This window comes from Halichoerus grypus, chromosome 9 (genome assembly GCF_964656455.1).
Source record: "Halichoerus grypus chromosome 9, mHalGry1.hap1.1, whole genome shotgun sequence".
Taxonomy (NCBI): domain Eukaryota; kingdom Metazoa; phylum Chordata; class Mammalia; order Carnivora; family Phocidae; genus Halichoerus; species Halichoerus grypus.
Window position 1 is genome coordinate 68503477 of NC_135720.1, and position 24093 is coordinate 68527569.

General features: G+C 45.7%; 1 protein-coding gene across 10 annotated transcripts in view; it reads left to right on the top strand.

Moving 5' to 3' along the window:
• BACH2 (BACH transcriptional regulator 2) overlaps nucleotides 1-24093 on the top strand; it is a 353067-nt gene that overhangs the window by 319328 nt on the left and 9646 nt on the right. For 8 of the 10 annotated variants that reach the window (XM_078054990.1, XM_078054988.1, XM_078054991.1 and 5 more), the window contains 2 exons: nucleotides 11288-12880; nucleotides 22937-23143. In XM_078054990.1, coding sequence (XP_077911116.1) covers nucleotides 11288-12880; nucleotides 22937-23143 — 1800 coding nt within the window. Of the gene's footprint in view, nucleotides 1-11287; nucleotides 13131-22936; nucleotides 23144-24093 lie in introns of those variants that run through there. The other 2 variants (XM_078054994.1, XM_078054995.1) reach the window with 2 other exon arrangements.

Here is a 24093-nt window from a genome sequence, read left to right on the forward strand (position 1 = left end):
GTTTTGATTTCAGATGGAAAATATGACTTCAGTTCTTGAAGAAAAAAAATCCCTAACCGGGCTTGACAGATGTCTTCAAATATGTGATGGGCTGTCATGTGAAGGAAGGATTCAAATCGTCTGCTTGCCCCGGTGGGCATTACTAGGATTAGCCAATTCAGTTCAACTAATAGTGATAAAGAACCTGCAGTGTGTAGGGCTCATGCTTTAAACTGAAAGTGGTCAGAGAAGGAGGGAGATGAATATCCTGCTAAACTCATGACATCAATTATTGCAGAAGCAAGCAGGTTTGACATTGATGTACAAGTGTGAAGTATTGGGTGAATCATTGGCTAAACCAAGGAGAAGGGGAAGAAAGAAGCAGTACTTAAAGTCTCCGGTGTCTATCCATCAATGGGTGAAGCAGGAGTAATTAAAAAATTGGAGATTACTGCCAGGGTGATAAATAGAATTTCTTAGTAACCTAATGAGCAAGAGGACATCACACTGAAATATGGCTGTGAGGTGGAACTCCATATTTACAAAATTAGAGCAAAGGAGAAGCATGATGTAGAACTTCAACTATATGAATAGCTACCAGAATTCTCTTCAACTAAGAAAAGAATACCTGAGTAGTTATTGATTTGCCATATTGGCAGTTTCACCACCAAAAGGGTAGAGAGTACAAGAGTAGAATTGCTATTTTGGTCCTAATACTGACTGACTAAAAGGAATTGACAGGAGTATACATGAGAGGATCCTTAGAAGAAGGAGATACCATCTTAGAGAATGTGCTAGTCAAAGAGGACATTTTGCACAATCTGAAATATTTCAACACATTTTTTTATTGCAATAAAAAGAAAACCCAACATGAAATTGATCATCTTAACCATTTTTTTAAAGATTTTATTTTATTTATTTATTAGAGAGAGTGAGAGAGAGAACACAAGAGAGGGTAGGGTCAGAGGGAGAAGCAGACTCCTGCCGAGCAAGGAGCCTGATGCAGGACTCGATCCCGGGACTCCGGGATCATGACCTGAGCCAAAGGCAGTTGCTTAACCAACTGAGTCACCCAGGTGCCCCCTTCTTAACCATTTTTAAGTGAACTCTACTGATGTCCATCAAACATTCATCTTACCTAAAATCGTTCACATTGCTATGAAACAGGTCTCTAGAACTCTTGTCATCTTGCAGATCTGAAACTCTGTACCCATTAAACAATAATCCCCCCTTTTCTCCTTGACCCCAGCCCCTGGTAATCACCATTCTATTTTCTGTATCTATGAATTTAACTACCTTAGATACCTTGTATAAGTGGAATCTTATAGTATTTGTCTTTTTGTGACTGGCTCATTTTACTTAGCATTATAACCTCAAGATGTATCCACGTTGTAGTATATGATAGGATTTCTTCCCTTTTTAAAACTGCACAATATTCCATTGTCTTTGTATACCATATTTTGCTTTTCCATTCATCCACCAATGGACATGTAGTTTTAAACAGACAAGGAAAATAAATGTATGGCTCTGTTTAGAGGAGAAGGCAAGAAAACCAACAGCCGGTCTTGGGGCTGACCATTTCAGTGTGGAGGATGACAAAGAGTCCAGAGTTACCTCCATATTGTGTTTCAAGGAGAATGTCTATTAGATGGAAAAGTAAGAAGAACTTGGAAAAGGGAATGTAAACCCCAGGCAGAATGAACACTAAGAAAACACCCAAGCTCCCAGTGTGGATGAAGTAAAGCCCCCAAACTACAGGAAAAAAAAAATTAGACATGATTAAGGAACATCTTATTATGGTCAAAATCTTTGAAGAATTGTAGAACCTAGGAAAGCATCCGAAGTCTGGATGGAAATCAGAAAATGACATAATTTTCAAAAAAAAAAAAAAAAAAAGGAAGGAAGTGATCTTAAAAAATTGGCTGAAGAGCAATTTGTATAACAGGAATAATAGGAATGATTTATCTGGACAATAAATCTGAATATTGAGACGTCTATACTCTGGGGTCAAAAAAATCGATTTTGCAGGATTAAGATGGACACATGGCTTATCAGTAACATGTGCTGAAAAAAAAAAGCTCAGAGATGTTCATTGATAGTGCCAGTGACAATGAAATAAATCTTAGTTGGCATTCCTAGAAAATAGGATCTCAACTGAGGGAGGTGATAGTTCTGTCCTCCATACCAGTGACTAGAGTATTTACTCAGTCCAGATCTCCTGCTGGGGATGCAGTCAAACTCAAGATCGTTCAAAGGAGAGCAGTGAGGAGGGTATAAGGGCTCATAACTGGTTAGGTTTCCAGGATGGGAATTTTGGCTTGATATGAAGAACTTAGAGGGCTCTGATGAGGGACTGAGTTTCTCACACCTGAAGACTTAAAAAATGTTTTGTGTTTTCTGGTAGAAGATCAAGTGGTTGATGGTTGGTTTGAAATGACTAGAAGGGTTGAGGAGGTAAAACCAAACCTTGACTCAAGAGAATTCTGGTCTAGGAAGAACACTGGTTTCCTGAATGGGGAAAGGGTCATTTAAAATGGAAATTAGGTAATTTTTTTAAATCTTCTTTTAAAAAATAATTTTCGGTTGGAGGTGGTTTTTCAAATGAAACTATAAACCTAGATGCAGGTTTTACTACTTCATTACCAGTGAGTGGGATGCTTTTCACTTTCATTTTACACTGAAAAATGTAAAAAGTTACTACTATTTAATACCTATTTTAGGATCTACACTTATACTGAAATTAGATTTTTTTAAATTATTCCATGAACTTCATTATGTAATCTTTCAGAAGGGAGATTTCCTGTTTTCATTGTATACTTTTAGAGTAAATATGAGTACAGCACTTAATATGTGTATCATATATAAATTTTGCCTGTCACTTACCTGAGAAATACAACCATGTATACCTGAATGAGAAAGAGCAAGAGAGTTGAACTCTACAGTCAGAATACTTGAGCTAAACCCTGGTTGACCAGCTGTGTGACTTTGGGAAAATCCCTTCACCTTTCTGGGCTTTCTGGGCTTCACCTTTTTTGGCTTCCTTGTCTGTAAAATGGATGAGGATTGAGTCAGGGAAACAGAAACGATGCCAGGTGTTTCAGAGGGGATATAAAACAAGGAATTGGTTACACAGGTGTTGGAAAACTGGAAGAACAGAAAGGGGAAGGAGAATCAACTCAGTGATTGGGGCGCCTGGGTGGCTCAGTCAGTTAAGAGTCTGCCTTCCGCTCAGGTCATGATCTCAGGGTCCCGGGATGGAGTCCTGTGTCGTCAGGTTCCCTACTCAGTGGGGAGCCTGCTTCTCCCTTTCCTGCTCCTTCTGCTTGTGCTCCTCTCTTTCTCTCTCTCTCTCCCTCTCTCTTAAATAAAATCTTAAAAAAAATTAACTCAGTGATTAATGATTGTAGGAGGCAGCTACAACTACCACTCCTAGGGCCAGAGGGGACCTATGAGCCTAGAGAAGGAGCTGATGCTTCAGGAGCTGCACCTGTGGAGGAGACAGCCCTTACCAAAAACTCCAGCAGGGAGTCAAGGATGCAGCCTCCTCCAGAACACACCACCAGGGAAGGAAAGAAAGAACAAGAAACAGAAGGAACCACAGCTTCTTTCCTCCCACTTTCCGATATCCCACCAGTGCCCCCTATTGGCAGAATCCAATAATAAGTCAACCAGCAAAGAAGCCTGAGAAATGTACTCTACTAGCATTACAGAAGGGAACAGAAAAATAATTGGCATGAGGCCAAGAGACTATATAAATAAGTAGCATATGAGGTTATAATGTCATACTAAAGTAAATTAAAGGGGCACCTGGGTGGCTCAGTGGGTTAAGCGTCTGCCTTCGGCTCAGGTTACGATCCCAGGGTCCTGGGATCGAGGCCAGCATCGGGCTCCCTGCTCAGCGGAAAGTCTGCTTCTCCCTTTCTCTCTGCCTGCCACTCTGCCTACTTGTGCTCTCTCTCTCTCTGTCAAATAAAGAAATAAAATCTTTAAAAAAAGTAAATTAAATTATAGAAGTCAAAGTTACTGGTTGGTCAGAATTATTTATATTTTCCCTGTTTGTAGTAATGTTACTTTAAGACATAGATGGCAATAGATAGGTGGATGGATAAATAAACAGATACATTGATAAATAGATTTAGTTCTGAGCTGAACAATTTCTGAATAACTTTCATGAAAGTTTTTCTAATTAAAAAAAGTTTATGTTTAGGGGCACCTGGGTGGCTCAGTCAGTTAAGCGTCTGCCTTTGGCTCAGGTCATGATCCCAAGGTCCTGGGATCGAGCCCCACATCGGGCTCCCTGCTCAGTGGGGAGTCTCCTTCTCCTTCTGCCCCTCCCCCTGCTCATGCTCTCTCTCTCTCACTCTCTCTCTCTCAAATAAATAAATAAAATCTAAAAAAAAAAGTTTGTTTAGTGCACGATTTAGGAAAAACTACAAGATATATGTTTCTGCAAACCCTTGTGACAGGAATCGTTACAGTGAAAATGTGGATTATTGTAGGATCCTTCCTCAAGAGTTCCCAAGAATTAATTTCAGGGAATCTGAGTCCATGAACGGACTCCAGTCTGAGATCATGACTCTTAATTATGGGGACTCATAGAGTCTCATCTGAGTGGACTCCAGTCAGGTCTTTGTTCACTGAACCTACCTGATTTCCCTTTTTGAACCAACCAGAAAGTACCTTAGTAGGCTGACCATGTATTTCCAGGATACCCATGATCCTGCTGGTGACCACTGACCTATGCTGCTGACCCCGGTAGCCATGCCAGCTAGCCTTTGGAGTTTAACTGTAATGGAGTTCCACTGTTTGGATGGCGTCTTCCCCACTAAAATTTCAGGGAGCCCATTTCAACTGCAGGGGATAGGGCGCACGCACGCACATATTGACAGGGCCGTATTCATAGGCACACAACCTGTGTAGGGCCCCATGCTCAGAAGGACCCTGTACTTAGTTTAACGTTCTTCTGTTCCTGAAAATCATGTAGCCAGTTTGGGTGGTGGGTCGGAGGAGGGCAGTTGTGAATAGAGGCCCAGAAAAGGTCTCGAAGATAAATTGGCATTGGAGGAAGAGCCAGAAGGAGAAGAGGGAGTGAACCATACCATTCTTTGACTTATTCTGATGAACTTTAGCTCAGCCTTCAACATTCAGGGCAAAGGCACCTTTTCCAGGAAGGCTTACACTGATGCCCTGAGCAGTTACTGCCGCCAGCTTGGTCCTCCCTTAGCACTCTTTAAAAACCTGTTACATACTTAGATTACACTGTAGACCTTTGTATTAAACATCTGTCTCCCTGGTCGCCCTCTTAGCTCCCTGGAGAAAGCAACTATTTTTATTCGTTTCTGTAATAACTGCAACAGTAATTGTTGTTACTCAATGCCAGACCCTGTTGCAAAGGTTTTACCACAAGACAGGCACTGTTGGTATCCCTGTCTTACAGTTGGAGAAACTGAAGAACAGAAAAGTTAAGTAACCAGCCCAAGTTACCCAGCTGGTACATAGTAGAGCTGGGATTTGAATCTCAGAAAGCCGGTTCCTTCAGTTCTCACACAGTACACAGCGTGTGCCCAGGAATGGTTGGTGAAGGAATGAATGAATGAAAGAAAAAGTAAAAAATAGTGACTAAATAATCAGGTAGAGAATCTCAAGGAGCAGATTTACAAATAGGAGAGGAACTTTATGTTGTGGCTGCAGACCCAAATTCAAGCCTGCACATCAGAGAAAAGACAATTTTATGCTTTTAAGCCACATTTACTAGCACAGATAATTAACTTTATTTAGAAAAAAAATACTATATGAAATTATATACTTATATGTATAAATCAACTTAAATGTTTATTTTTGTTGTTGTTACTTTGGGAATGGAAACAAGATTGGTTTCTCTGGCTCTATTTTTAGCTAAATTAATACTAAAATGACCAGAAGCTTTGTTGAAAGAGTGAAGTTAATTAATTTAACAAATACATCCAGATGCAAGTGTAATATGCTTGTATAGCATGCTGCTTTGGGGAGAAATGTATGATAATATGGATATTGATTATAGAAAATTAAGATTTGGGGTCCCTGGGTGGCTCAGTCGGTTAAGCGCCTGCCTTCAGCTTGGGTCATGATCCCAGGGTCCTGGGATCGAGTCCCGCATCAGGCTCCCTGCTCAGCTGAGGGCCTGCTTCTCCCTCTCCCACTCCCCCTGCTTGTGTTCCCTCTCTCGCTGTGTCTCTCTCTGTCAAATAAATAAATAAAATCTTTAAAAAAAAATTTAGAAGTGACATGTCATCGCCAAATCAGTCTCCCTTCTGCAGAATCGGATGCAGTGCAGTGTGGGGTTGGAAAGGAAGAGTGAGTTGTCCCCAGTGTTGTTTTCTTTGACAAGTGCCTTGCTGTGCAAATAGAACCCAGAGGGATGGCCGTGGCTCAGTGTATTAAAAAGCCCATCCAGCATAGCTTTGTTACCGTCGTCTTCCCAGCCCCTGCCATGTATATAAGAGATCCAGCTTCATCGGGGAAGTATGCATGATATGGCTGAAGGTAAAAGATTCTGTGTTTCGTAAGGCTGTAGTTAAGCAGCCTTGAGAAGTGTGCCATCCCTCCCCTGGAAAACAGTCCCGAGAGCTCCGCATTCATCTGATCAGCCTCCTGCAGATGAGCTCAGTGCTACAACCGCGTGTATGTCCTGCGAGAACCAACTGAGAAGACCTCGGCTTAAGTAGAGAATGCTGCTCCAAGTCTCCTAAAAATTCCCAAGCCCTGTTTTCAATAGACACCTGAAGCCCACCTGCCCGATCCCTGTAATAATCCAGAGCGAGGAAGCTGTTAGATGTTTCCTTTCAGGGGCTCTCTCCAGCAGCAAACCTGGTACCTCAGGAGAGGGAGCTTTGCAAACAGCACCCAAACGTGCCCCGCACCAGCTGAGTGTTCATCAGTTCATCTTCCTTTCACCAACAGCATAGAGAGGATGCGTCAGAACCCATGGGAACAAAAGGTTAAGGGTCATAGTTTCAGTGGGTCAGATTTTCAACACATTATCCTCATGTAGACTCACACCATAGCACACGGGTACAGTAGTTAGACCTTGTTTCTTTCAGACCTGAAACCCAAAGGTCAAGGCCACTTGGCTTGTGTGTGCCAGCTGCTGGAGAAGGTCATCACCTGCTTGGGAGCAACCAGAGGGCAAGAGAGCTGCGTCTGCTTCCCTCAGAGCAGTGGAACACAGCTCCATTCCCATCAGTGAAATGGAACTGGTTTGCTATTTCTAGCCACTTCATTCCACTTTAACTCTATGATCATTACCTTTTTAAATAACATTTTTATGGGTCGTTAGTTTTACGTGTGATTCTCCACTTGCCACCCCTTCTTATTTTTCCCATTATCAGAGCCTTACTTGTTAAAAACAGAAAGTAAATAACAATGCAGCCTTGTGATCATGGTGTCATAAACATACAGCTTTCCATTGGTACCTGGATATTTGCTTTCTGAGTACAGTGAGTGAGTTTAAATGATGCCTAAAAATGGAAAGACAGTGCAAGCTACCAAGATGGAGGCTAAAACCAGTATTTAGAAAGCCTCTGCCTGATTTGACATGGCCTGCAGGTGTGTTGGGCACTTGCTTTCTGTTCTGTGTATTTGGAGTTATCACAGCTGGCCTAAATAGTGTACCAGAGATGGGTTCCTGGGAGGGACACCGAGTGGTTCAGACGTACCCATTATATTGAAGCAGCTCTTGACCCAGAGTGGACTTAGGGCGATTTCACTGCACTCCAGGTGTCCTGCTTATGAGGGCTCAAGGGATCCCCACAGACCTCAGCAGTCGCCTTCTCTCCTGAACTGGTCGGGATTTCTCAGTTGACAACTAATCATTATGTAATCTTGTGATAGCCTTTCCATTGTTGACTGATGTTGTTACTTGATAATTAACTTTCCATTGTTAAGGTGTATCTACAAAGCTACATTGTAGGTTTCTTGGGCAGAGGGCCTGGTCTTGTACTTACCCGTTCCTTATAGCACTTGGGTTGGAATCCCAGCTCTATGACCTTGAACGAATTCCTTCACCTCCTTCCTTCTGTTTCCTTGTCTCCAACGCCTGCTTTGCAGTGCATTATGAGAACCAGCTAGCATGGTGCTGGGCACTAAGAGTACTTGGTAGATGGTAACTAGATAAAGCCTTGCACACAGAAACTGAGCAAAAATTTAGCAGAACTGAATATGACCAGGCAGGATTTAAACTCGTGTGAGGGGAGAACTAGTTATGGACTCTTGAAATTTCATGGTGAAGACACCATTTCCTCTGACCTTGAACTTGAATGACAGTTTACAATCCTGTTTTTAATCATGACTCTTTAATGACCATATGATGATCATTTCAAGCTCATCATGTCTCCTCAGCCCAAAAGGATCAGTGATGTGATTTGGGATGTGGAGACTGTGCTCATTGGCATCCTCAGTCCCACTCATACATTTTTGCATCAGCTTGTCCCTGCGTGGAGAGGCGTGTTCTCCAGCTCCTTGTAGCCATGTGGCAGGTGGCAATGCCCATGACTGATCTAATCATCCCCAGGGGTGTTCCTGGCTTCTCTAGGAATTTTCTTTAAAAGCAGCTATAGTGGGGGACAGTGTCAGGACTTATTGAGACCAATGGCATTAAAATAAAAAGGGAATGACCATAAGGGGAAGAATGAAGGGGGGGAAATCGGAGGGGTAGACGAACTATGAGAGATGATGGACTCTGAAAAACAAACTGAGGGTTCTAGAGGGGAGGGGCGTGGTAGGATGGGTTAGCCTGGTGATGGGTATTGAGGAGGGCACGTTCTGCATGGAGCACTGGGTGTTATGCACAAACAATGAATCATGGAACACTACATCTAAAACTAATGATGTAATGTACAGGGATTAACATAACAATAAAAAAATACAGTCAAAAGTAAAAAAAATATATATATATAAATGACATTGAGGTGAGTTTCCCCCATTTCCCATATGCTGAGCACATCTACCCAAACTCGAGATGTGTGTTTCCATTCAGCAACTGGCAGATTGCGTGGGAGCGGAGCAGAAAATGCTTCCTTATGGGGGTCAACAGTGCCTTGATTAGGCCATTCTTCTCTTTGTTGCTCAATCACATTACAGCAAAGGAATGGGTCATGTAACATTCCCATGGCTTCCTTTGGTTACTTGTAAATGTGTACTTCCTTGCCTTGCACTCCCTTTGAAAGGTTCCTGGGGGAAAATACATAAAACAGATATAGTAGATACTGCATTTGGTTCATCTATTACCATGTCAGCTTAGTAGGACACAAAGGTAGGTCAGATGAGCTCCGTTTCAATAGTGGTACTGGGGGTTAGGACAAATAAGGACTGTTGCCGTGCCCTGACTGGTCGGTTGGTGTGGTTTATTGGTTTACACAGTGACTCGCTCCAAAAGTAATTTGAGACGATCTCGCCAAACAGACCGTGTTGTTATGTTCTGTACACTGTAGTTGTATGATAGAAGCACAGGTAGACTTACGACATTTCAGCACCGCACAAGCTTTCATCGGCTGTACACTGTGTTAGAGACCCTCATCAGATGCAGAGTTATAAAGAGAAATGAAGCCATCCCTGATCTGAAGGAGCTTGCTGTCTAATGGTAGAAACAAACCCAATTAAGTATAATAAAAGTCAAATAGCAATGATTGCCCTTGTGGAACTATAATGTGAGTCTAGCGGTCATGTTTTTCTGTTGTGTTCTTTTTTTAACCAAGTATCTTGGGACTCATTATCTGACAGAGGTTTTTTTTGTTTTTTGTTTTAATTTGGAATTTTATTTAAAGTCCTTCCAAAATACGAACAATTAAAATCCCATTCAGTTATATATCTAAGAAATGTCCCTGGCTGGAAAGAATGCCGCATATAAAATCAGTGCTGCCCTGAAAAATCCAGGGCATTTTCCTCACCCTAACGATGGGGCTGAGAGGCTGGTATCGTTTGTTCTAAGAGGTTGGGAGACCGCTCCAGGAGAAGGTGGTGTCCACGTTGAATCGCAAACAACGGATAGAAGTCCTCACAAGAGTTTTGGCTCTGTGTGCTGCCGTGAATTCAACACATATGGAAGTCAGCTACAGAGCTGGCCAGTTCAACTTGTCTGCACCAACGCCCTTAGCAGATATTTTGATATTACTGCTCCTAGAGCTTCCAGCAAGGACCCCGTGATGGCTGCTTTCATTCGATTTGTACACATGATCTGCAGATCTGCCTCCCCTTCCTATGGGATCAGCAGTGTTTGCAAGAACCTAGAAGATGCATGTAGGTTTGCATATAGGGTGAGGAAGCCTGCCCTGAACACTGGCAAGTTGAATCCCCTCCCATCTGAGAAAACAGTTGGCCTTAGGCAAGGTATTTCTAATTGAGTAAGTCACCCTCAGCGTGTATGGGGGAGTGTACGCGGATGCAAAGCCGTGCATAAATAGCACATTTTCAGTCAATAAAATGTAAAGCATGAAGAGCACCTGACATTAGTAGGCTGAGCTTCTGAAGACTAAGCAGGAAAGGAGACAGCCGCCTGGCAAAGCCGCCGCTCATAATTAGGGAAGGAACAGGCTGTGTCCCGTGCCGCTCAGCAACTTCAACCATTTAAATGGCAGCCAGTTTGTTTAGTTGTGTAACCCCCATTCTTTCTGGGCCAGGAGTTGATTTTGGGGTTGAGAACACTGCTTTGGATTGTCGTCATCTCTGGTATCCCTGTAAGATCAGGTATGATGTGATGACTGAAAAGTCCCATCTGGAAACCCTGATGAATGAGAAAAACAGAAGTTGCTTTCATGTCACTCTTTAACTTGTTAAGTGAGGGAAAACTGTTTTTCAACCCCTGTGGACTTTCAGGTTTTAACAGGCCATATTGCCAGTTTTGCAGTTGCCCAGAAAAAGAATAGAATGCTTTCTTTGGCTCGAGTGAGCTGCAAGTGTCACGGCTCTCCTTACTAGAAGGGCTCTCCATGGGACTGATTGGGAGGGAAATTAATAGGCTTCCCATTGTTACCGTGCATTTTTGCCAGGATATTTCATTAGCGTAAACACTGAGCCCGTTGCCATCTTGTTTAGCCACTTGACCCTGGTGATTTTCAATGCCATGTGCCAGGTGATGAAGGGGAGCGAGGCATGCACGAGACAGGCACTAATTATTGGAGGCAGAAGCATTGCTGACCCAGTGCGAGATTAACTGCTCCTTTGCAGTCTCTATTCTGGGACATTAGCACTGTCTGGTTATCTTGCTTCAGTTGAGGGATTCGGGACAATAGCCGTGCTGATGGTAACGTCGGCAATTTCCCTGTTTGTTTTGCAGGTCACGGCCAGGGGCTTTGGGCCTCTGCTACAGTTTGCCTACACCGCCAAACTATTACTCAGCAGAGAAAACATCCGCGAGGTCATCCGCTGTGCTGAGTTCCTGCGCATGCATAACCTGGAGGACTCCTGCTTCAGCTTCCTGCAGACCCAGCTCTTGAACAGTGAGGATGGCCTGTTCGTGTGCCGGAAGGACACGGCGTGCCAGCGCCCGCACGAGGACCGTGAGAACTCCGCGGGAGAGGAGGAGGAGGAAGAGGAGGAGACGATGGACTCCGAGACGGCCAAGATGGCGTGCCCCAGGGACCAGATGCTTCCAGACCCCATCAGCTTTGAGGCCACCGCCATCCCAGTAGCCGAGAAGGAAGAAGCTTTGCTGCCCGAGTCCGATGTGCCGGCCGACACCAAGGAGAGTTCCGAAAAGGACGCGTTAACGCAGTACCCCAGATACAAGAAATACCAGCTTGCATGTACCAAGAATGTCTACAATGCATCATCACACAGTACCTCAGGTTTTGCAAGCACATTCAGTGAAGAGAACTCTAGCAACAGCCTCAAGCCGGGGCTTGCCGTGGGGCAGATTAAAAGTGAGCCGCCCAGTGAAGAGAACGAGGAAGAGAGCATCACGCTCTGCCTGTCCGGAGACGAGCCTGACAGCAAGGACCGAGCGGGTGATATCGAAATGGACCGGAAACAGCCCAGCCCCGCCCCCGGCCCCGCCCCCGCCGCCGGGGCCACCTGCCTGGAGAGATCCAGGAGCGTGTCCTCCCCCTCCTGTTTAAGGTCTCTGTTCAGCATAAAAAATAGTGTGGAGTTGTCTGGCCTGCCCAGTACCTCTCAGCAGCACTTTGCCAGGAGTTCAGCGTGCCCTTTTGACAAGGGGATCACTCAGGGTGACCTTAAAACTGACTACGCCCCTTTCCCGGGGAATTACGGACAGCCCCACCTGGGCCAGAAGGACCCGTCCAACTTCACCATGGGGTCGCCCCTCAAGGGGCCTGGGTTGGAGGCTCTCTGTAAACAGGAAGGAGAGCTGGACCGGAGAAGTGTGATCTTCTCCTCGAGCGCTTGTGACCAAGTGAGCACTGCGGTGCATTCGTATTCTGGGGTAAGCAGTTTGGACAAAGACCTCTCCGAGCCGGTGCCAAAGGGTCTGTGGGTGGGGGCTGGCCAGTCCCTCCCCAGCTCACAGGCCTACGCCCACGGTGGGCTGATGGCTGACCATTTGCCAGGAAGGATACGGCCCAACACTAGCTGCCCGGTGCCGATCAAAGTCTGCCCTCGCTCGCCCCCCTTGGAGACCAGGACCAGGACTTCCAGCTCATGCTCCTCCTATTCCTACGCAGAGGATGGGAGCGGGGGCTCACCCTGCAGCCTCCCTCTCTGTGAGTTCTCCTCCTCGCCCTGTTCCCAGGGAGCCAGATTCCTAGCCACAGAACATCAGGAACCAGGCCTGATGGGAGATGGAATGTACAACCAAGTCCGACCCCAAATTAAATGTGAGCAGTCTTATGGAACCAACTCCAGCGACGAATCCGGATCGTTCTCGGAAGCAGACAGTGAGTCGTGTCCCGTGCAGGACAGGGGCCAGGAGGTAGGGAACCCGCATAAATTCAAGCATGTGATCCACTCTTGCAGTCCTTTATCTGGACTCTACCTGCTGCCCCACTCCCAGATTAAAGGTTCCAGGAAAGGGACTGCCTTCCCCATCCACAGAGGCAGGATGCTTCAGAGTTATTCCAAATTAACCACTTTTGTCCTAGAAGGCACTTGAAATTTGATCTAGATTTCGGTACTCAACAAGCAGAGGCGAGCTGCTTAGTAAAAAAAAAAAAAAAGTTCAGTCTAATGCATGAAAGCATGCCCGGGTACTTCAGATCTCCCTTCCTCCTCCCTTTCTCCTTCTCCATGTGCTTTGAAAGGGTGCCGTACTCATCACCCTCATTATGGCGCTGCACCCCTTCAGGGTGAAAGAAAATAGAGAATCACTTTCAAAATTGATTGATTGACACTAGACAGACCCACAATAACAGGTGCTCGTCCAGCAGCCTTTAAGTTTTCCTTGTCAGCAGGAGTCCCCGGGGCCATCCTTTGTCCACTGCAGTGCAGGCGACAGACCGCTCCCCCTCCATCCTGGTCCCGGGGGCCCTGCAGGAGCACCCTCGTCAGGCACACAGCTGTGTAACGTATCGTGTCCTGAGCTCCCCACCAGTGATGAGAGGTCACTTTGAGGAGGAGTGGGCGTGAGTAGCAGTTCCTGCTCACCCTGAAAGCAAAGTGCTTTCCCGTGCTCTGTAGATAAAAATTCCCAGAGGCTCCCTCCATCTTACCAGTGGCGGGAGATGGAGCGGGAACACCACCAGCCCCACCGTGAGCAACACTCCCATGGCTGAGGAGAGAAAAAAATAGACGGCCCCTCTGCTCCCCTTTCCCTCTGTAACATGAGAGGCCCCTGCAAAGATCTGAGGGAGTCCTGTGTCATGATCTGGCACTGTCTGGCTGATTGACAAGGAACCAACCTGACACTGCCCCCTGGGTCTCAGAGCTGCCTTGGGAGCAGCGGGAGCAGGCCCGGTGAGAAGCCCGTGCCCAGAGAAGCACCTGCTCAGACAAGCCCCTGCTCAGAGCTGCTTAGGCCTGTGCCCTCGGCCCCCGGTCGCGCTCCCGGGGTATCGGCCCCTAGGAAAGCAGGGATGTTAACCCAACCGGACAGCAGAAATGCCGCACGGGGTGAGGTGCCTTTTCACAGAGCCACGTGCGGTGGATTCAGCCTCTGCAAGATTGGCAAGAAGCACATGAGGTTTTAGTTAGGGCATATTTTGAAAATAGATCCCAAAGCTCCCTGTGCCCACGGCAGAGATGCCCTGTAGTCACTTCCTCATGTTGCTAGCGAGCCCGCTCCCGGCTCATCTGTTACTGCCTGGGGGGAAAAATGGAGAAAAACAGAAACATGCTGCAAGGATTTAATGTAGCTCAAAGAAATTATAAAGGAGATTTGAATGGGAACTCTTCCTGTCTGAATACACCCTGACCCCTCAGGTTTGGGTTGTGCCCAGTGCCCCAAACCAGGGGCACCTGTGCGCCCCCCGCCCCCCAGCTAGGATTTGCGCTTTCTCTTTCCTCACTCCTTTCTCTTCCTTTCGTCATAACTTAGGGGAGGTTTTCTTTTTTTTCCCCTGACATTGTTCCTAAGCGCCCCTGATCCAGAAGCCTAGTCCCTGGGACAGGTTCATCAGCATAATGATTTATCTTGCTGAGGATTGGTGTCTGCAGAAAAGGACAGATGTCTTTATCTTTGTCTTTCCCCTAAGAGGAGCCCCACCATTAAGCTGAAGGGGTTGTGTTGTCATGGTATTTGCGTATGTTCGAGGAACTGTCAGTTTCTGATCATCTCCTTTTGTCTCTCTTGTCTCCCAAAAGAGAGTTTAAAGTCACTTCTTCAAGTTAAATGCCACCAACAAGAGCACATGTGTTTTTCCTGTGTGTTTGGGCCACATCACTTGTCTACCTTTAGAACGTCTCTGTTCTAAATGAACCAGTCCAAAGGACATTTTGTGCAACCTATAAAAAAGTCGTGAAAAATACCAGCGCTTTAAAAATATTTTTACTTTTACTTTTCAAAAAAAAAAAAATACGTTCTTTGAATTTCTAAACACTGAAAGCAGGAACCTTTACCAGAGCTCTATGCAGTTTCAAGAATCACATTTAGCCCCCCACAGGAGGGCATTTCGGACAGGGTTGTTAGAGTAAAGGTAAACTTCATCCCAGTTTGACATTTTAGTTTTCCTAGAGTAGAGATTAGGTCTCAGGGACTCAGCATGACTTCTCCTCTTTGAGTTAATAACTTGCTTCCAGGAGTTACTTTGACCCCAGTGGCAGCGTGGTCCCCAGTAGTAACATTGAAGGCAAATCCTTCATTCACAATGTGAATTGTCACTCGTTTTTCTGAACTGAACTGATCGAGAAGAGGCCAACATCTGTTGGTCTGATCCTGCCCTGATCTGTTCTTGTAAGAGGTTCAGGTGACTCCCCTTCTGAGTGAAGCCCAAGGAGACACTGGAGTCAGAAACCAAACAGAGTTCTCACCTCCGGCCAGGCACCTGTCCGGTGCTCCAGACGGCTGCGCCAGGCTCCTTCCCAGCCTCTCTTCCTCCACCTCAGTCAGGAGCCAAATGTTAGATCAAAAGGAAAGCATCAGCATTCCTTACAGTCGGTAAGGTGTCCTGGTACGGTAGCGTCTCACCGATAGCGACTTCTCTCATCCTTCTTAACTGTCCCCTGGCTTTGAAGAGAGCTTCAGTGAGCACAATATTGTCCTTCCTCAACAATCAGCTCTTTAAAATTACTTTCTTCTTTGAAATAATCAAACACAACATACCCAGCCCCTAGCATACCAAATTTAACAGGCTCTCTCTGTGCCTGCGACAAGTTACAAACACATATCCGCATTAAAGTTTTAGTTTAATGGCATTTGCTGTACAATTACTCAGCAACTTGCTTCCTTCACAGAGCTGTTCTACTATGTGTATGCCTCTAAGTCAGTCACATCGGGTTAAAGCATACTTTAATATCCATGGGTCCCACAAATCACAGCTTACAGCTATCATAGCTACCATCTATCAACTGACAGTCCAGGTGTTTCCAGTTTTTCCCCTTCTTATAAAAATTGCTGCAATAAACATTTTTGTGAACATATTTAGTAGTGGTGCTTTTATTTTTGTGGGTTAGAATCCCCAAAGTGGGTGAAAGGTGATGCTTATCTGTAAACTACTTCCTAACTACTTCCCCAAAAGTTTGTATCCTTCAGCAATTTATGGATGTCCATCCCCCCCTGCTCTTGCCAATCCTGGCTGTTACCAGTCCTTTTCAATGTTGCCCATCTGCTGGGTAAAAGATGATAACTAATGAGGTTGACATCTTTTCTCGTGTGTATGTGCCATTTATATTTCCCTTCCTGTGACTTGCCACTTTACATCTTTGCCCATTTTTCTCTTGTGTTGTTCATCTTTAAATCAATTTATAGGATCCTTAATCCCTAATACAGGAATATTAACCTTTTATTAGAAATGTTTCCCATAGTTTCTCCCACTTGGTCTTTTTATTTATGGCATCTTTTTACCATATAGAAAGAAATGTTTAAGTTTTATGCAGTCAAGTTATCCATTTTTTTCTTTATGACTTTTGGGTTTGCTATATTACTTAAAAAGTCAGTTTGGGAATTTTTGTCTTACTTCCAATGATGAAAAATATGAACAGGTCATATTAAGTAGAAAAAGTAACAAAACAGTATGTATAACAAGGTCCTAATTTGCTTCATAAATATACATACGCCTGAGAAGGCAATATGGAGAAGAAGATGAAAATAGGAGGCAAAGTTGGAGAGGAATGTACCCCCATAATTTCTGAGTTTTATGTATGTATATCTCACAGAGGGTCATTATTTTAATTGAGATACAATTCACACACCATAAAATTTACCCTGTTAAAGTGAACAATTCAGGGATTTTTAATGATTCACAAAGGTTTGGACCATCTCCACTCTAGTTCCAGGACATTTTCATCACCCCAAAAAGAAACACCATCCTAATCCATTAGCAGCTGCTCCTCACTGTCCTCCCCGCAACCCCAGGCATCCACTAATCTACCTTCTATCTCTAAAGATTTGCCTATTCTTAACATTTCATAACTATGTGGCTTTTTGTGTCTGGCTTCTTTCACTGAGCATAATGTTTTTCAAGATTCATCCTTGCCATTGATGTACCAGCAGGTCCACCATATCTCAGTGCTTTGTTCTTTTTTATTGCTGAATAATCATCTACTCTGTGGATAGAGCACACTTTGTTGATCCGTTGAGCGGTTGAGGGACATTTGGGTGGCTTCCTCTTTTTGACCATTATCATTGGTGTACAAGTTTTTTGTAGACATAAGTTTTCAGTTCTCTTCATTATGTATCTAGCAGTAGAATCGCTAAATCATATGATAACTATATGTTTAACCTTTTGAGGAACTACCAGACTGTCTTCTAAGGTAACGGCCCCATTTGACATTCCTACCAGCAATGCACAAGGGCTCCCATTTCTTTTCTTTTTTTTTTTTAAGATTTTATTTATTTATTTGACAGAGAGACACAGCGAGAGAGGGAACACAAGCAGGGGGAGTGGGAGAGGGAGAAGCAAGCTTCCCGCGGAGCAGGGAGCCCGATGCGGGGCCCGATCCCAGGACCCTGGAATCATGACCTGAGCCGAAGGCAGACGTTTAACGACTGAGCCACCCAGGCGCCCCTAATTGTAGGTTTTAGTAAGGAAGCACTAGAATGACAGTTTGCGTGGCCAAAGGATCGATTAGTTGGACCTGCTTTATTAACACATTTCATGTCAGGAGGCATAAAGCATGAGAGAGTGAGGATGTGTGTACGTTTGTGTTGATGAGTGTGTGTGGGAGCAGGGAGAAATAATGTCTGACATGTAATAAAATGGAAGAGCCGTGTCTGACTCTCACTCTTCCACCCACATGCCAACTTCCAGACATATGTTGTATGTAAAAATTTTACAGTCATTTTTTGTGGTTCATTGAATCAAGCGTCTTTCTTAAAATGCCTCTGATTGGTCTGCTTAATAAAAAGAAAACTTTGCTAGGCAGCATAGAAGTCGGCCGTATTTCTAATTAAAACGATGTTTTTGTGTTGTCTAGAAAGATGTTCCTAGCATCTGGAATTCCAAAGCGTACTGTCTGTCTGGAAGAAGAAACCATGTGACAAAGAAAGATAGGACTAATCAACAGAATTAATAATACCTCATATCTATCAGGCAATTCAGACTTTTCAAAGCACTTTCTCCATCTGTTACCCAATTTTATTCTTCATAGCCATCCTGTAAGCTAAGTAGGGCATGTATTATCTTTCTCTCTCATGGATCCTCAAAGAACTTCAGGACAGAGAGAATGAAAGACTGGCCTGAGGTCAGACAGCTAATTAATTGCAGTACACCTAAATCCCAGGTGTCCTGCATTTGTTCTGCAAACTGGACCATGAGAATAGAGGATAGAAGGACAGTTGTGCAGGAAATGTTTCTTAGTGGAGATGGGAGATTCTGTCTCAGGCATCTGTCTAGCACAGACCTGGCTGTCCCCCTGCCCGCAGCACTGAATCATCAGCCCGATGGGCATCTTGCTTCCCCCTCCCGCCCGACGAGGCACAGAGATCCCAGGGTCTTGTAAGAGTATAGGTGTCAAGGGTGTTGGGCCTCGGGGTACTGTTAGCATGATCCGACTCCTGCGGCTTCTATTCAACATCTGGTAGTGAAACCAAGAAAGGAGGTAGAAAAGATTTGCAAACCAGCTTCGGCTGGGATTCTAGAGGAAATGCTTGCTTTCAGCTTTTTCTGCAACATTTGCGTCGCTGCCCTGCTTCTCCAGTAGCTCCCGTTCAGCAGACCAGCAGCTCCGGGCAAGTGAAATGTGGTAAGAGGCACGGTGAGGCGAGGGGGCTGTGGTCTGCTTACAAACCTGCACAAAAGATACAGAGGAAACAGAGGTCACAGGGGAGCCCACCTGAGCAAGACAGCCATTGTTTGGGGGGTGGGAATTTTGTCTCCTCTTTTGTCTCATATTTGAATTTTCTGCAAGAAGTTATATTTCTTATATCATTTTTAATGGGTATTTTTGCTAAACTGGGAGCAAAGAGTAGTTCTGGCTGCAGAACAGGGTGGTTGTTGGTAAGGAGAGAAGTAGAACAATGGATTTCTGTTGGGCGAGAGGAGGCGCCCCATTTCACCAGGTGCTCATGAGCTGGAGCACCCAGAAGGTCTAACCCCGCTCTGGTTGCTGTTTAGCGGTTCGGTCCTGCAACTGGGCTGAAAAGCCCTCTGTCCTGTTCTCCCAGTCGTGCTCCAGAGGGCCGAGGAGGAGAGGGAGTAGCAAGTCAACAGTAGCAGACCGTGCTGGGGGCCCTGTTGGGCCCTCGGCTTGCTGACTCAGGGGCTGCGCCTCACTTTCGGAGCCGCTACTGAAAGCCGAGGCGGGGAGAGGGCGTGGGGATGAGCAGCACCCATGAGAAATCAGTACCCTCAGCGCCGCGGGCCCTTCCCCTGCTCTGCAGCGTGCTTAGCCTCAGAGGCCTGATGGGCTTCGCCTGCTGTGCATCTGGCAGCTGACAGCAGGTGCAGGCCAGCGTGCAGACAGGTGGTGAGGGGAACTGGCAGGACGTTTCATCTTGTTACGTTGGGTGTCTCGCACTGTTTCTGAGAGTCCAGTGAATGAAAACGAAACCACTGCTGTGAAGTAAAATCCTGGAAGAAGAAGTGTGTGGAGGGACAATAAATAAGATGGTAAGCCCTCTAGGGCCTATTTCGGTTATAAGAATTCTCCAGAAGAACGGGAGAAGGGTCTCCGCCCCCTTGAAGAGTTTGAACCTTCGAAGGCCGCGTCGCATTAGCTGACTTTTGAGCCCCGTTTGGGGAGTGTTGGGGGGCCTGCAAGCTTGAGAATGGAATATTCTCCCCGATCCATAAGGGAGTCTCTGGCTGCTCTTTATCACCAGGGAAGATGTCCACTGGCTTGGAACTTACTGCTCTGCAAATAAAAAAGAGCTGTGGCCAAGTTAACCATTGCTGCATCCCAAGCACACGTCGGGACTTCCTCTTGGTAGTCCGTGGGAGCTCTCCCTTGCCTGAGGGCCAACAGAGCCTATTAGGAAGAAACAAGAGTGGTCGGCCGTGGGGCTTCTTTCCCATGGAAGAAGGTCTATAGCTGACTATTTTCTTTTCCTTTGACCTCTTTAACAAGCAGCTGGAGTTGCAACAGCTCTGCTCAAACTTTATATGGCCTTTTGCTTCAAGGACTTTGAAACGAGCATTGTTGATTTTTCCTTTTCCTGTCAACCTCTGTCCTGTTTCCCTGGTGTTTTATATTCGCTTTCTGGATGATTTTAAATACAGTAGCTCTCGGTCTAGAAGGCCTTTTGACTTTCCCTGTGGCCCGAACGTAGGTACATATTCTCTGGGAAAAGAAGTAAACAGGATTGAGCGCAGAAGCAGCATTGCTTTGTTGTCGGCAGAGGGGGAGACTGCACGAGGCCCCGCGGTGCTGCAACCTCTGGGTGCAAACAAGGCTTCCGCCTGGTGTGGAAACATCCGTGTCCCCGCCTGGCTGATCTCCGTGTGAGTAAGGCACTGTCCGGGATTGGAGTGTCTGTTTGTTATCCAAAGGGTATAAAGGGAAATCAAACGTTCTTCATATCCAGGCCCTGTGCAAACACAGCCCATGGACAAAGCCTGCTGGCTTTCCCTGGCTGCCTGCCTTCAGCAGTGGCAGCCGGGCTGCGCTGAGTGTGGTGGAATGTGTGCTGTTGCGATGTTGCTTTCTTGGGCCAAAATTGTACAGGTGTCACGGGATCCAGTTCACCAGGCGGAAGTTGAATCAGAGCACCCACTGGAGCCCTCGGCACATGCCACGTCTAGCAGGCTTGGAGCTATGGAGGAACCTGACAAAGCAGTTGCATCCAGCCACAGAAAAGTCAAATGATCGTGCAGTGTGAATGCCTTTGTGCGTGGGGATTAACTAGCCATAAATGCCAGGATTTAGACTCGTCTTCCTGCATCTGATGCAATCAGAGCAAAAGCCTGAGCTCAGAATAGAGTATCTTCATCTGACTCCCCTGAACGACGCAGACATAACACTGCAGCTTCTGAATGTTAATGAGGGCTTGGTTTCTGCACCCGTAAATATTTTGATCAATTAAACCCGGATCCTCCTGTTTTTCTGGTTACTCCAGTTCACCGCGTCCCACTCGTTCCGTCTCCTAGAGCTGTGCTGTCCATGTAGCAGCCACACGCCACACATGGCTATCGAGCCCTAGAAACGTGCCTCGTTCTGAATTGTGCTAAGTGCAAAATACACCTCCCAATTTTGAAAATGTAGTGCTAAAAAAGTAAACTATCTCAATAAGGTTTATATTAATTACATGTTGAAAATATTGTGGACCTATTGGACTCAACTAAATATACTATTAAAATGAATTTCAGTTGTTTCTTTTCACTCCCTTTAATGTGGCTGCTAGAAATGCAAAATCACAGCTCTTGTTTGCATTGGACAGCGCGGGGCTGGCACTTGAAGGAAGTTTGGGTTTATAGCGCCATCTGCTGGTCCACCGAAAGCGGATGCTGATGTAAGCAAGAATTAAGTGAATCTGAGCCCAGGAGACAGACACTTTGTCTCTTAGCCAAGCAACGCACAACCTTCCTTTTCGGAAATAGAACCAGAACCAAACCCTGAAGTCCCTGCATCATCAGTAAGAGTCTTGGAGAGGGCAGTGCTGAAGATCCAGGCCTGTGCATTTGACAGAATATAAGGAGGACACAGATCCATCCACCCAGAGACTCTCATCCTCTCCTTGGATAATGCTTATTTGCTTTGTCAAGAGCCTGGACGTTGAAATCTTGCTGCTGACAGTATCTGCATCAGTTATCACTGCTGCATAACAAATCATCCCCAGACTCCGTGGCTTAAATCGTTTAAGATCGCTCACCATTTCTGTGGGGCAGGAACTCAGGAGTGGCCCATGTAAGCACTTCTGGCTTGGGATACCTCATGAGGTTGAAGTCAGTGGCTGGGGCCTCCCATCTCTGGAGGTTTGACGGGGCCTGGAGAATCCACGTCCAGGGTGGTTCGTGCACGTGACTGGCTGGGTAACACTGGTTGTTGGCTGCAGGCTTCAGTTCTTCTCCACACGGGCCTGGGCCTTCCACGGGGCTGCCTGGGAGTCCTGTAGGCCTGGCAACTGCTTTCCTCCAGAGGGAGCAGCCCAAGAAGCCTAAGAGGAAGCTGCAGCTCCTTTTATGACCAGCCTCAAGCCACACACCGTGACTCCCACCACATGGTGATGATCCAGAGGCAGAAACGTGCATCCCGCCTCTGGATATGGAAAAGTCAACATCGTGTTGTAAAAGGAAATGTGAGATGGGATGGCCATTGTATTTTTGGAAAATACAATCTGCCAAAGTGCCCAACTTTGTAGAGCCCTAGCCAGCTCAGAAGCACGCCCCATTTTGCAGATGAGGAGACTGAGGCTCGGAGAAGTAAGGTAACTAGCCTGAGGTCTCATGTCTGGTGGAAGGACTAAAGCCCACTTTCAACTCCTAGTCCACCACGGTGTAGACTACCCGAGTTCTCTCGCTGCCTCTTCTTATGCCGTGTTACTGAAAATCCCACTGGTTGTTTCGTCTTTCCAGCCTCTTTGAGGTGTGTGGTGCTCTCCTCATTCAAGTGTTTCAGATAATTCCTTAGATGATGATCTTTTATTGAGTCGAGGCTCCATGGAAGTAGGTTTCAACTAACTATATAGCCTTTCTTACAAAATTGCTGTAACAGTGAGAAAGTCCACATTTTCCAGTATCTCCCATGCTGTTTGCTTCAGAAATCTCAGGAGCAATAACCACGTTACAATTTGTGTGTTCACATTGTTTGACTCTCTAAATGTGACATCTTATTTATATCTGAGATAAGAAAGAATTAATCACTGCTTGCTTTCAATAGTTTCCATACTATCTGGTCATCTTAAAAAGAAGGTTTTACCATTTTTTTTTAATATTCTGCCAGCTGGAATTCAAACTAAAATCCAACCACCATAATCATATTCTACTGTTCTTGGTTTCAGGTCAAACTTCCCTTTCCTGTAGATCAAATCACAGATCTTCCAAGGAACGATTTCCAGATGATGATTAAGATGCACAAGCTAACCTCAGAACAGTTAGAGTTCATTCACGACGTCCGACGGCGCAGCAAGAACCGCATCGCGGCCCAGCGCTGCCGCAAGAGGAAACTAGACTGTATTCAGAATTTAGAATGTGAAATCCGCAAATTGGTGAGTTGATCCGTTTGTTGCTATCAGCAACCCGGAGTGAGCAGGACTCATGCAAGGCTGCAATGGGGAAGGCTAGAGAAGTGGAGAGAGGGTCACCGTTCCGAGAGGTTTGGGTTTATTTTTAAACAAGTTTCTCACCAAAAGTAATAGCTTTCTATCTGGAATTGTGTGTGTCTGTGCAGGTGTGTGATCACGTTTCAATATTTTATATCCTTCAGCCTCCCTGCATTTAGAGGGAGTTCTTTCTCTTTGTTCCATTCAGCATGTTTTAGTAGCTAACATTTATTGCATACATGTGTGAACCAGGTGTTATTCTCAGCTGTTTTTATAAATGATCGCATTTAATCCTCACATCAACCCTGTGACTTAGATTCTATTTTCTCTCCATTTACAGAGGAGGAAACGAGTGCAGAGAGGTTTGCCAACTCCCCACTGTGTGGCAGAGCTTGAATGCAAACCCAAATTTTGTATTTTTCACCACTGCTTTCTCCTGCCTCCCACAGCAGAATGTAGAATCCAGATAGGATACCACGTGATCTCCTGAAGGCCCTCGAAACCCCAGGGTCCTTGATTTTGCAGTTCTGCCTCCAAGGGGCCGGCACCTCTTCCCTGTGCCTTTTGTCTCAGGGAACAAGGCCCCATCTCCCAGGCTCCCCTCACTGGGAGCTCGGTGCCCCCTTCTCCTCGGTAAGCAAGCTTAAGCTAAATCCAGGTGGCCTCTGGCTCCTGAGTTAGCTTTGAAGGCAACCAGTGCAACTTCATTCAGCTTGACCTTTCTGCTGGCCAAACACTGGAAACATCTTAGGTGCCATGTCCATGTCGGGCTGAAGAAGAGAGAGGCCACGTGATGTGCTTATGATCTAAGTCTGGGTCCTCAGACTATACGTGGTGATCCTTTGCCTCATGGTAGGCCACCGTCCTGATGAGAACCTAAGAACAAGATAAGACAT